Source organism: Amphibalanus amphitrite, unplaced genomic scaffold, assembly GCF_019059575.1.
Source record: "Amphibalanus amphitrite isolate SeventyFive unplaced genomic scaffold, NRLGWU_Aamphi_draft 000436F_arrow, whole genome shotgun sequence".
NCBI lineage: Eukaryota > Metazoa > Arthropoda > Thecostraca > Balanomorpha > Balanidae > Amphibalanus > Amphibalanus amphitrite.
In genome coordinates, this window is record NW_024881930.1 from 428702 (window position 1) to 442849 (window position 14148).

The 14148-nt window shown below is 47.1% G+C and overlaps 1 protein-coding gene across 1 annotated transcript in view; it reads right to left on the reverse strand.

Moving 5' to 3' along the window:
- LOC122391406 overlaps positions 1-14148 on the reverse strand; it is a 36498-nt gene that overhangs the window by 20689 nt on the left and 1661 nt on the right. Inside the window, exons 2-6 of the mRNA XM_043385265.1 lie at positions 13038-13196; positions 7612-7736; positions 5704-5847; positions 4964-5105; positions 4478-4555 (exon numbers count right to left, since the gene is read on the reverse strand). Coding sequence (XP_043241200.1) covers positions 4478-4555; positions 4964-5105; positions 5704-5847; positions 7612-7736; positions 13038-13193 — 645 coding nt within the window. The 5' untranslated portion in view covers positions 13194-13196. The remainder of the gene's footprint in view (positions 1-4477; positions 4556-4963; positions 5106-5703; positions 5848-7611; positions 7737-13037; positions 13197-14148) is intronic.

Sequence of the window (14148 nt, forward strand, 5' to 3'; positions counted from 1 at the left end):
CATTGGTATTTGTTCTCCTAGATGGCCGTGTAAAATTAAACGTGAGTAATTATCTTTGTTTAAGTAAGCAGTACGAATTAAGTGTCTAAAACTTTTTCCAAAGTTGAAATGTTTCAAGGCTTCATTTAGGAACCTCCAAGAAATACTTTCAAAAGCTGCCTCAAAATCCGCGGCAAGTACGAGACCTGATCTTTTTTCGTCGTGCAGCTTTTGCATGACATCATATACGAGCCTGGTGTTCTCAGCAATGCAGCGTCCCTTCATATATGCTGATTGTGAAGGTGATATTATGTCATCTAGGACGCTTTTTAGCCTTGCAGTAATGACGGATGATATTATTTTAAAATCTACGTTTAACAACGAGATGGGGCGCCATCCTTTAATAGAGTCAAAAGGCTTCCCGCTCTTTGGGATTAGTGTAATTATTGATTCTCGAAAAGTTATGGGGAAAGAGCCTTCCTCGATACTTTTTTTGAATGTGCGAAAGAGAAAAATACCAATGTGATCCCAGAAGTGTTTGAAGAAACTGGCGGTAAAACCGTTTGAACCAGGCGATTTTCCGGTTTTCATCGAGTTTATTGCGGTAGGGGCATTCCACGTCAAATCGAACAAAAATCGGCTGTTTTGCACCTTACCATCAGCGATTTCATTATAAATTTGTGAGCGAGTTCCTGTGTCGCCCCGAACATTACATTGATGTTTTTTGCACATTCTGACCACAGGTCTTCTAAATATAGGGCATCGAATTTTTACAAAATGTTGCATCTTTATATTTTTGAACGACCATAACTTTGGTTGTACTTGTTTGATTTGAATGAAATAAACCTTGCTGTTTAGGTAATTTCTTAAGCATTTGTTTAGAATTGCACCTACTTAAATATATGACCTTGAAATTTGCTTAACTCTGTTCTTAAGCACAAAAATTGAAATAGCAAAAAACACGTCACCTTCGATTTGGCTAATTTTCATATATTTTATTGCCTACCATATTCTTAACAACCTGTGAAAAATTTAGAGTGGGCCATTCATAAGTTTTGAAGAAAATGGCACATATGCAAACGTATGTTAGCACGCGCAGTGGAGGGGGAAGAGTGAATTTCGCCCCACCCCTCCTGTTTTTCGCCAATATCTCATAGTATTAATGCGAAATTAATTATAGCTACCTGTCCAAAATTGAATTGCACATCTCATCGTGCAAGCAAGAAGAAAATCGGTTCACAACTGGTCTAGTAATAGCGGTGTAAAGTGAACAACATCCTGTCGCCGCGGCGACGCGGCGACTCGGCAGCCGGCGCCGACCGCTAGCCGCCGCCTGAATTGTAGACTGTGCCGGGACGGAACGGAATGGTTCCGTCTTTACATCGCGCTCCTTACCGCTGATTACTTTCGATTCGCGTCAAATTTTGTGAGAAGACTAAGAAATGTACAGGCAATCTTATGGTGTAAGAATTTTTGAAAATCGGTTGGTAAACAATTGAAATATGAACGTGAAAACACAAAATTGTGATTGCTGCGTTTCCCGCGTCGGCCGATCCCGCCTCAGCCGGCGACATGTTACTCTTAGCAGGTCTCTAACTGCCATATTTATTATTGGATTAACTAGAAATTCCCCATACATACTCAAAAATGTATAGTCTTTCGTATAGTGAAGATAAAAAGACGTGAAGATATCGTTGCGTGATAATGTTTTCGTTGAATTTTTGGCTTCATGATGCATTTCCACACGGCTCAAAATTCACCGCAAAATACCGTTTGCCTGAGACACTTTACTATGGAACTTGAATGCTTGACTACAATGACTATGTATTTCCATTCTCGCAGAGTTTGGGATATCACTAATCAGCAATCATTCATTTCAGAAAGTGTACACAAGCAAGCATGTCTTGACTCTGTCATTCAAGGTCACGCGCGGTTGCGTGATGTTGATGCATGAAAACGGCGTTTGCCGCGAGAGTTATGAATGGCCCACTCCAATTTTTTCACAGATGGTTAGGAATATTGTGACGGACATAATATGTAAAAATCACCCGAATCGAAGGTGACGTGTTTTTTGCTATTTAAATTTTTCTGTTTTAATTCAAGGTCAAATGCATTTCAAGGTCACTTCAATTTAATTTTATACTTAAAAATCAAAGCCTTATCAATTGCCTACAAGACCCTGTTAATATCATTTTGATACCAGAAAAGGAACCAGAGTTATAGACATTTAAAAAATTGATGTGTGGCATTTTTTGCTATATTCGATGGCCTATATCTCAGCGATACTTTATCAAATTTCGAAAATATTATACGTAACTCAGTTTTGAACCATGCCCAGTCTGCCTACAAATTTTCAGAAAAATCGAAGGGGATGACGGATTTCGGTGTTTGATTTGACGTGGAATGCCCCGGTACTCAGTTCTCGCATTGATATTGGGTTTTCAAGTATTTCTTTTTGGTCGCTGCTAAGCTTATTTGTTACGTTGCATTTTAGAAACTCAGTAGCAGAAACGTTTTCGTTGTTTGTTTTGGAGCGATATTGTTTTTGAAAATGATTACTAAATGCGGATATTATTTCGCTATTCTTGTGTAGTGATTTTCCATCCACGTTTAATCTTTTAATAGTCTTGCGTTTTCCGTTGGCTTTTTCCAGAGAAAGAAAATACTTTGTATTTCGTTCTCCTTCATCGTACCAGCGTACTCTAGATCGTGTAATGAGACCTTGAATTTTTGGTTCCCTTAACTTCTCGAGATTTTTTTGTGCAACTAGCAATTTTTCCGAGTCGTGCTCGCTACCGCTGAGTGCAAAACTCTCTCTAGTCTTTCTTATCTTTTCCATGGCTTCTTGTTCTTCCTTTCTCGCGTTTCGCGCTTTTTCTTTTGAGAATTTTATAGTTTCTCCTCTAATCATCATCAAAAGAGTTTCGTAGAACAGCTTAATACATATGGTAAGTTGTAGTTCTTCAAAATTTAAGTTATTGCACAAAAACTGCGTGGAGTAAATAGGGATTGCGTATTGCTTTACTGTCTCAATAATTAACGTTTTAATCTTCAGAGTGTAGTTGTTGTCAGTTAATAATGAATCGTTAAATTTCCATAACCCGGGACCACGAGGTTCTTCGGTAGTGTTAAGTGTGAGTGTTAAAAGATTATGGTCCGTCCTATATCCCGATTTAATATCTACTTCCTGAGCCTGATTTGTTAAGTGCTCGCTGATGAAAATCATGTCTATCCTGCCATACTTAAGGGGAGTTGGTTTCATCCAAGTATAATCTTTTCTGATCGGATGAAAGTTTCTCCAGATGTCTGATAATTCATGTTTTTGCATGATATTTTTTAGTTCTTCTTTGGCATTCGTGTTATTATCGTGCAGATAATTTGAGTCTTGGTGAATATCCATAACCATATTAAAGTCTCCGGCGATTATTATATTATCACACGGAAGCTGCTGCAGTAACTGATCTATTTGTTTATAAAAGGATGGATTGTCCTCATTTGGACCGTAGATATTGACAAATGTGTATAGACCTGAGTCAAGTTCGCAAACGAGGATGACGTAATTACCGTTGTTATTAATAATATTAATTACCGTAAAACCGGTGAATATTTTTCGGTGAAATTTGGTAGATATTCGTGTTTGCTCTTTCTGAACCGAGCGGCATCACTTTGATGCCAAATCATTTATTTATTTTTTTGAAGGTGGGAGGGTCCCTTTAATGAATTGGCATGAAAGTGGTGTCGCTCGGTTCAGAAAGAGCAAAAACGAATATCGACCAAATTTCACCGAAAAATATTCACCGGTTTTCAAGATATTAGACTTTTACTTTTGTTTACTTTTTGGCATCTCCGCTGTTCCTAGCGACTTCATTTTGGAAGTGCGGCGTTTGCGGAAGATGTTGCGCGCAAATAGCATATACCACCACTGCTTCACAAAGATGTTAGTATAAGGTTTTAAAATCGTTAGATCACCGCTGACGTCACAAATTCTAAGGAGGCATTCCAATGCATTAGCCCCTTAGAATCCGAAAACTGCAAGTTTGAAATTCAATATCTCCGAATTAAAGCATTTTTCGATGTTGAGTGCCCAAATCGGTATTTGCAGGCCATGGCCACCAATTTGGCTATCTCAACTCAAAACTGTTAAGGTGGGATGGTCACTTTAAAGGTCAGGTCAAGTGACCATACCTCAGAAAAAGTTCAAAGGCTCGTTATATCACGTGAGATGTGTTCGGCTCGACGATACGGATCGACTGATATGCAGCATGACCCTTTCCGGTCAGGCCATGACCTTGACCCGAAGTCAACTTTTCAAAATGACTTTTCAAGGTCACCGTATAGTTCATTCGACGCGTCTCGACGAGAAGAACACGATGCTGCCAAAAGTAATGTCGTGAAAAACATGCCTCCAGCATTTATGTACGTACTTACTACATAGAGCACAATGAAATGCAAGAATGAAGAGGTGACAGCGGAAAACAACATCGGCACATATACTCACGTCGGGTTTAAAAGACACAGTGCCATTGAAGGTCTTGCAGTTTGGAGAGCGTATTGACAACGTCGCCTCATCGTGACACTGAAAGAGTGTGATTTCTATTTCAGAACCTAATTTTCATTTCACTGCACATTCTAACCATCCAAAATCCATTCGTATTTATAAAGTGATTACCTATCTATAAAAACGATCTTCAGCACCGAAAGAAGTTTCTTAATGCACACAAAACAAACAAACATAATGGTATGACATCTACAATCGAATTGACACTGCAGATGCGAAATCGCATCAGCTATTTCATATAAATTTAAGAACCACAGGTCCTTTTAACTCCGAAGTTGCTACGTCTTCGTTACCTTCACATCATACGACATCATCACCTTCAGCAGTGCGATCTAACAGTGGAGGAGAGTCTATCATCTACCCTGCACCTATCCTGCTCCCAGCACGGCCCAGGCCGTCCACACCGCCACCGTCGGCCGCACTTACCGAGTGGGCCACGCAGGCCACGGCCGGCAGCACATCCAGACTGGTGACCCCGACGGCGGCGGCCGACCCGGAGCCGCTCCACGTCAGGCGCCGGTACTGCCAGTCGGCAGAGCGCACCTTCCACACCGCGGTGGAGTTCGAGCTGCGCGCCCACAGGGGCGTCAGAGGACCGAGCGGAGGGAGGGTAAGGCCAGTGGGAGGGGAGATGAGGGAAGTGAAGGGTGTAGAAAGTGAGAAAGGAAAGATGGGTGGCCAATACCTGAAGAGGTGCGAGTCGAGCATATCAAGCTTGCATCTGAGGACAATGGGGATAGCCCACCTACTATTCAAAAATGCGGTTAGGGGTGAAACATTTTGAAAGGATTCCTCCCTGCAAGCGTTCATTGATCCCCGTACACATAACAATAATATTTGCCAGTCCAGGCATTTGTAGAGTATTTGACCGTCAATAATTCTTTTTTTTCGGATTTCAACATGCATAAAACAATCCAGTTTACTAAGTTTACTAGCTTGTTATTCAATTATTTCGCGCTAAAAAAGTCAAATGAACAAGCACAATGATTGTAATCTAGTTACAAACAAGAAAAATGATTTTCACAGAAAAAAAAAACACATAATATACGCATTACAATTTACAGATCTCTCCACCTATCAATCCGTTCGATATTTTAACACCAATCTGAACAAAAAAAAAGCGGCAGAATCATCTCAGGACATGAGACTGATGAGCAACGACTTACCGGATGTCCGTCCAACCAGTTCGTAACGAAACAGCTGTCCCCTTATTACTGTCGCCTGCTGATTTCCAGTTGATCTTTATTTCAAGAGTATTCACACCAGCAGAGCCACATATCGTCCACTTCAGATTCGGAGCCTTCATAGCACTGGAAAGGAGGAAAACCATTGAGCGACAGACCCAGCTTGAAAGGTATCACGACGAGTGTGGCGGCCGAGAACTAGGAGGTAGAGGAAAGGATAAATGGGAGGGGTGGAACAAAAATGGTGACAAATTTTATGGGTCAAAACTGAAAGTATAGAAACCATCCTTCCCGCCAGAAGAAGAAGAGAACCAGAAACCGCGACCTGGTGGGGGGGGGGCTATTTTTTGTCCCCCCCCCCTCATATCTCCGAAACTACTGGACGGATCCGCAAAATTCAAACGGCGTTCGAAAGGCCTGTCAAATGTGTCCATTGAAACCAAATTTCATTGACTTCGGGGTCACCGATGACGTCACAGGTCAGGTCAAAGATGAAATGTTTCACCGTTCACGGGTCTTCTAGGGAATGCGCTATAACACCGAGGAAAACGCATTTTGTCGAGAATCAGCGATAGGGCGTCAGTTTCCTGGTACATATGTTGCTATTAGAGGTCACTGACAATACCAGGTCAGGTCACAGGTCAGGTCACCAAGGGTCAGCACATGAACCCAACTTTACTAAGGTTGTGCGATGCATGTTTTATGGACAATTTTTCATTTCCAACTTAATGGTGTTGTATATAAGACCATCAGGTACGGCTTAGGTCACTTTCTGGTGGAGGTCAGGTCAAGGTCAGGTCAAAAAGGTCAAATTTTAAAGTTGATAGTTTTGCATAAAATGGATATTGATTCGATGCAGCTCGTCACGGCGAGTCTAATGATGGTCTTTGTTTCGCGCTACGGGGTCTAGAATTGCTAAAAATTGAGTTTGAAAATTTGACGTCATCAATTTTGAACAGTCTTTTCGCTATAACTTGGCCAAAAATGAGGTTTCGATCTCAAATTTGGTATGTGGATAGAAGGCGGTAAGGAATATCACATATATTCCGGTTTTCGAAATTCAAAAAGCTTCCAGGATTTTTCGGCTATTATATTAAAAAAAAATATATTTTGATTTTGAGGGATCAGAATCCAAAAATTTCAAAAATCAGAGATAGCAGTTTTGTAGACCTGTCAATTCTACAGCTTTCAAGTCTTTATCATTTTTCTGTATTTGCAAAGCTATAGGCCTGACAGCTCTTCCCGCGAAACCCTTTTTTGGGTCGAAAACGGCAGATCATGACGTCACTCTGACGTCATTTCCGGCCAACCTATCATAGCCTTTGGAAAATTTTTGGTCACAATGATTAAAATTGATGTCCGGGAGGGTTCTGAAAGTTTGGTGACGATCGGCGCAGCGGTTCTGGAGATATATCGAAAAGTCTGGAGGGGGGCAAAAAATAGCCCCTCCCCCACCAGGGCGCGGGTTAAGCAGTTGGAAAACGTGGTCAAAGCGTCCGAAAAGTGGTACAAAGGGCTGACAGTGCCTCAATTTCAGTCAAATGCTGCAACGGGCAGTTATCTTCAGATAACTTGAGAAATGATCCGAGTGCCTAATTGAGGCCATTCATCCCCGAACTCAGGGCACTATGAGCTTTAGGCCTGGACGAAGCCAGGTTTCCCCACGAAGATAGCCCAAAAGTCTGGCGATGCGAGATGGGAGAAGTCTGATAGTGTGGGTTGCTATGAGCATTGCGGGCCCGAACGAGCGCAAGGGGCAAACGAACACAACACCGCTCCAATATTTTAAACTTAAACAACAACAGTGATAAAACTTCGCTCTCCACTCCACACTGACTGGCCCAACTGTTCTCCTCCCCGCCTCACACCAGCCACACACGACTCACACACCTGGCGGGAGGTGGATACAGAGGCTCGCGTGTGTGACCGTCCAGCTTCAACTGCACATTGTCCACCAGCCTTGTGGATAGCCCAGTCAATTCCAGGGTCAGGTCACGATCGCCTTTCGGAGGCTCCTGAGGTCAAGCGACAGAAAACACACGTTAGACGCACGACCGCGACCGGAAATCTTGTGACACACAATGTACATCGCACAATGCGCGTACAAGCAAGAAAGAAAACAACTGTCCATAAAAGATCAAAATAAAGTCAGTGCTATGTGAATGTGTTACCTATGTCTCTGTGAGCTTATTGGCTAGGCAATAGGTATAGGCTTGATTAACTCCTCAAACCAGAAAAATACTCTTAAGTGTGTATGTATTGTAGCTTTTCAGAGGCTTTTCAGCAGCTTTTCAGAGATAAACAAGTTTTCTATAATATGCTAACATTTAATGATATGATTACACCGAGGGGGAAGCATCCGTCGAGGATGGCACATTAATTGCGATATATTAGGGAGCTCATATTACCGTCACCGACCGGCCCACTCATTATCACATGTCACCCTCCTTAACACCGTAGCCGTAAGTATCGAGCCCAACTGTTGATAACGTGTGCAACTGTGCAGTCAGAAACCAGTAACCCATTAGAGAGCGATGGGAAGGAGGGAGGGAGGGAGGGAGGGGACGGGATTGGAGGGGAGGGAGGGAGGGAGGGAGGGAGAGGGAGAGGGAGAGGGAGAGGGAGAGGGAGAGGGAGAGGGAGAGGGAGAGGGAGGGACGGACAGCGGGAGAGAGGACGAAAACTTATGTATGACAGTATGTATGGGCGAGTGTATGAGTGAGAGGTTTAGGCGAGAGAATTGGCAACTGAATAACTAGCAACCACTCATTCACGAAGACACTGAGAGAGAATCAGTAACCCCGCGTTCGATGTCTCTCGGACGGCGAAGATTCTACGCCGTCCGGCCAATCACGTTCCATAACCGCAGCCGAGCCCCCGCTAACCTTGAACGGGCTTGGTCGGACGACGTAGAATCTTCGTCGTCCGAGAGACATCGAACGTGGGGTAAGTGAAGTGACATCAGCGCGGTCACGGCACTCCGCCCGTGCCTTCCGCCGGTGCTGCAACCACCCGCAATTCGGAGCACTGCCATGTTGAAGGATAGGTACCGGCGCGCGCCGCGGCACATGGCGGCGTGGGCCGGCCGCCGCCGCGTGCCGATAAAGGTCACCCCTGAGCCGGGCCGCCGGCAGTAGCTGACCAGGCAGGGGGTGCTCGGTGCGCGCTCGGCGGGAGCGGTGGCCCAGGCCCCAGCTCACCAGCCACCGCGCCGGCGCCGGCGCACAACGGCACCGCGCGCTCCTCGGAGGCACGGGGGCTCTACAGAGGCACGGGGGCTCTGCAGAGGCACGGGGGCTCTGCGGAGGGACGTCGGGTGTGGAAACCCAGGAGGCGGGAACAGGGGCGGGGGCGACGAGTACCTATCTAAAACCACGTAACAGACGACACGCCAACGCACGGCATGCAATGGACTGCATCATGCACATTGCACACAATATCAAGGTACATTTTCCCACGAATATGATAGGCACATTACTTCTTACCGTGTCCGAAATCACAGCGTAGTATTGTAGCTCAATTTTCCGTGTTCTGATTACGAGCGTGCTCTTTGAATGAGTCCATTCATACCACTGATTGCAGCTCCGTGCAAGGGAAACTGACACGTGTAGTCGTGTAATGTGTATGTACTGTCTGACATGGGTGGAAAGCGGCCGGGCGCCGCAGCGTCTGGGTAGCTTCCGGAGTGAGAAACGATCGGGAGAGGGGGAGGAAGGAGAGGGAGTGAAAGAGGGATTGAGAGAGAGAGAGAGAGGGGGGGGGGAGGGTGGAAGAGAGGGAGATGGGAGGAAGATGAGGAAGAAGGAGTGATGAGATCCATTCTCCCGCTAGGCTTTATCGTGACTGTGAGATAAATATGATAGGAAAATGTGTGACTCGAACTCTAACTCTAAAGTCTACATCCTTTAGTCTACCCACATTCAGATCACGGCCGGCGGTTGTTAGATCGCAGCTTCCTTCGTAGTTTGTCAGAAGGCGTCGCCGTGCATTCCTGCATATGGGCCGGCTGTGGTCCACGAGGCCGGCCGCGGGCGGCCTTCCACCGCTGTACCGGCCGGGGGAGGGCGTGCCGAGCAGCCGACGTCGCGGCCTGACGTCACGGCCGGCGCCGGTCACGGCCCCTCCGCCGTGACGCCGGCGAGAGGGGAGAGAGGGAGAGCGAGGGAGGGAAGGGCTGGCGCAGGTGCTGCGCAGGCGCACCGCGCGACCACGGCTGACGAAAGGCTCCGGCGGCCGGCCGTCACCGTTCCGTGAGCCGGCAGACGGGCGCCGCGCCGTGGAACCGAACTCCGGCTGACGGCCGGGCCAGCCGACACCGCTGCGCCCACCGGTCCCCGCCGGCCAGGCGCCAGCTGTCTGCACCACGTGGTCACTGTGCACACAGCCACTATCAGTGCACAGAGTGCACACTTAGCGCAGTGACATCATCGATAGAGGTGCCCGGAACACTGCGACACGTGTGCCGGCGGCGATAAGGTTCGGCCACCTACCTACAAATAGTCCTTCAGACACAATGGCGCACCCAAGGACGTATATAGGGGCGCACTGGAGTAGAGTGCCACACACCCCGACCAGTGAAGTGTGAACTGATTCTGCGACAAAAACGAAAGGCAACAACGGATGGCATTGCTTGGCATTCGTTATTTCTTTTCGTGTTAAATTGCATAGAATCACATGCTTGACCTACGAACTCCCAAATATTTCTGACACTTCTCGATATCCCGTCATTGCACTGTCACTGAGCCAGTCGTGTAACTAAACCGTGACTAAACCTATGTGACTGTGAGCTGTGAAAGCTGGAATGCCGCCCCTGCTGTACGAGTGCACGGTATTTACAACTGTGGACCCCAGTCCCCTCCCATCGACCGCGCTTTCGTCCCGGGCCCCCTGAGCGGCCCGCCGAGCGGCGCTGCGCAGAGGTGCCACACCTGCAGTTGTGCTATCGCCGCCGACGCGCAGATTTCGTCATCGTTCGAGGAACCGGGGGAGTCCCTGGTCCGTCGGTGGCCGGCGCTCCGCCCTGGACGGGGGGGGGGGGGTGGAGGACAGATGGAGACGCCATGCCTCGGGCCGCCCGACATGGAGCAGGTGACCGCTGATGGTGAATTCAATGGGATGTTTAAAAATAATAATGCACACTGGGATTGCAAATGACAACTGATAAGCAGAGATAGTTAAAACTGAAAGTTTGGCCACCACGTACGAAATGACCGGTATGCACCTTTTTGAGTGACAAACAAGCTAACGCAATAGTGAGCCCTCAGTGTACGAACGTGCAAAGTGAGACACCAACTGATCTTTCATTTAGGTCTCGAACGGCGCACCGGCTTTGAGTATGCATAATCTGTCCAGCCTTTCTTGTCGTGTAGTTGGAAACGGTCCAGCACGTTTTGCTTAAAAAAAGAGTGGTAGATCCAAGTCGAAGCATGGTAACTTAAGAAAGGCGGGTTTATCTGCTGTCGATGCCGGTTTGGGCAGTGGACACTGGGCACTGGGCTGAACGGCACAGCACAGCAATAACCGCCGTCTGCATAAAACGACCCAAAGGGTCCCGGGTCCCAACAGAGGGTGGCATCGATGGAATTCCCTCGAGCACATATACCATTATCGTGACGAATGCCTGCGAGCGCGCTATCAACGACACGAGAGTGCAGCCAAGTACCTAATCTTTGAACTCTTGTGTGCTTAAGCGACAAGCCAATCGTAGTAAAGGCCGTAATCGCTATGCATTATGCAACCTGATAATGTGTATCGCTCACGAATGTGCAATACAATACAAGGCCATTCATCAGTCTGGCAACATGATTTTAAAAGCGCGATGATAAAGCATAGTAAGGTATTTAATGCTTATCAGGCTCGATAGGAGTGGCAGTTGTACACACAGCTCAGTATCAACTGGTTATGGTAAATTATTTCCAATCCAATGCTCTATAATGATTAATGGACAGATTGACGAGCTCCAACTCGAGGGCATCACAAGCTGTAAACGCCCCTGGCTTCCATTGTCCGGTTGGGAGATTCAGGATCGTCAACGAACTAGTTGAGACCGAAGATAGGCGTGCCATTCAAAGCCGGATATGGTCCGCCCCAAGGCGTCCGCCCCACTCGACTGACTCCAACTGGCCGCTGAGCTGCTCCCACTGCTATCACAGACCATCCGCGTTGCTCGTCGTGAACTCTGGAGACTCGTATATCGAGCGCCGGAGCGACTCGAGCCCGGGCTCTAGCCGCAGGGAGTCCGACACTTCAATCTGAGCCACGGGACAGAACAGACACCAGATGTAAATGCAATGCCATGGTGGGCACGATCTGCCAATTTAATAAAACCTTTGCTGATTGCCAGAATGATATTCGATCTGATTTAGGAGGCTGGGATTAGTGAGAAGCGATAAGTGACTTCAAAAAGAGAAGAGAAGAAGGGAAGAAAATAGGTAAGAAGAACAAAGCAGATTCCATGTTTTTTTCAGTGCCACCATAGGCTATACTCGGCATCATAATCTACCCCTTGACACCTTCGCTGCAACCAGTCGATGTATCAGCTAACGCAAGCTACATTCCAGATTACCTTCCAGTTCATTTGGTTCATCCGGCACATACCACGGCTCAGCTAGAAATGCAAACAACTCCGCCGTTCGATCATGTTGCAGGCAGCTTCTATTTAGCTGACATGACCTTTCTTCTTGTCTTGCAGCAGTAAGACAGCCCCATCCCCATCCCAAAATACATCCGACAGACATACTCAGATCCGCGCTGCCCACTACACTTGGAGCGCACACCCAGCCAGTGTATGCGCTGACCCGCGCTATCGCGGGCGGTACTGACGCCGCTATTACGTCACAGTGTGAGAGCAGCAGGTCAAGTGAAAGATGCGCTATTGCATGAATCCCCCAAACGGAAGGATGTGCACATTGTGCAGAACGTTCTAGTGGGCCCACGGGCGGGGGTTGAGAATGTCAGTGACAGTCACGTCAAAAGTGAAAAGGGAATGTTGAATATCAGAAAATGTACCGCCATTGGCGATTGCTATGCCACTTCCTTTCATGTTATCTGAATGCTTAATCATAACTCATGTAAATATAAGTTCGCACTAAGGCACTTAGCCTCCCAAGTGTGGATAACTTTGCAGATATCCATCCATAGGAGAAATAGAGGAGATATGTATATATCCATAGGAGAAACACAAATCAATCACACCTCAATTGATTGAATTGATCATGATTGTAGTTTGAGGGGTGACACAATTTCGGTCAAAATGAGCAATACCTCACCATGACCTCGTCAAGGTGCTGTGTGGATATTAATTGGCAGGTACTTACCAGTTTTATCGTTTTCCAATTTCCATCATTGACATCCCACTTTAGAGAATCACCGTTTGCTGTCGGCGTTACGAAAACGAAGCACAGAAGTGCCAGAGTCAGATTGCTCAATCGACACCGGTTCCTGGCATGAGCTGCCATGATCGGCATCGTCATCACCTGCAAAAGGGACAGACAAGTTGTCACTAACCACAAACAAGCCCAGTACTCAGTAGAGACCAATGGGTCAAAATCATCCGCTCAAATCTCAAAGAGAGGTGGAAGGGGTAGCCACCAGACTGAGGAATGGAAGAGACCTACTGTAAACATGAAAGAGATCAAACACCAAGACCGGATTAGGAGTCTCGCAGACGGCATAGATCCTACGTGACGCCACGTAGAATCTTCGTCGCCCGTGCGACGCCAAACGGCATTTTGGGCTGTGAGTTGTGACGGCGAAGAATCTTTGTGACCTTGCAAATAATGTTCACGGGGGCCTAAAATGCCGCCCGATGTCGCATGTACGGCGAAGATTCTACGCGACGACACGTAGAATCTTTGCCGTCCACCAGACTCCTAAATACGAGAAGAGGCTGAGAAGACGCTGATGTGACGGAGCACGTGCTGCTCCGCTGCTCGCGGCTCTCGCTGACTCCCCCCAGCCTCGAACACACGGCTTCGCCGAATGCCGATTTTTGTGGCCCCGGGCCCCGGAACTTCTAGCTCCGGTCTTGTTTTACCGCAGGACACTACAGTGCGCTAAGTGTATTGTGACATTGGGTTTGGGTTTCCGTGGAAATGAAAAGCTTATTCGGACGCTCAAACATCGGAGAGCGTCCAAGGCCCTGGAACGCTCTTGTCTGATTGATATAGCCTTGATCGCTAGATGCAGGGTTTCGGAGTTGGAGTTGGAGTCGGAGTCGGAGTCGGAGTCGCCCGGAGTCGTGGCAAGCAGCCAGGAGGTCGGAGTCGGAGCCGGTCCAGCTGCCTCGACTCCGACTCCGGAAAGTTCACTGAAGTCTAAAATCCGTGGTATCACTTTTCAGTTGTTATTACCTAACCAGTTGCCCCACGGCAAAATTCGCTTCCGGTGATCACAAATAAGTTATTTTTTCACACATCTTGTTTTTGT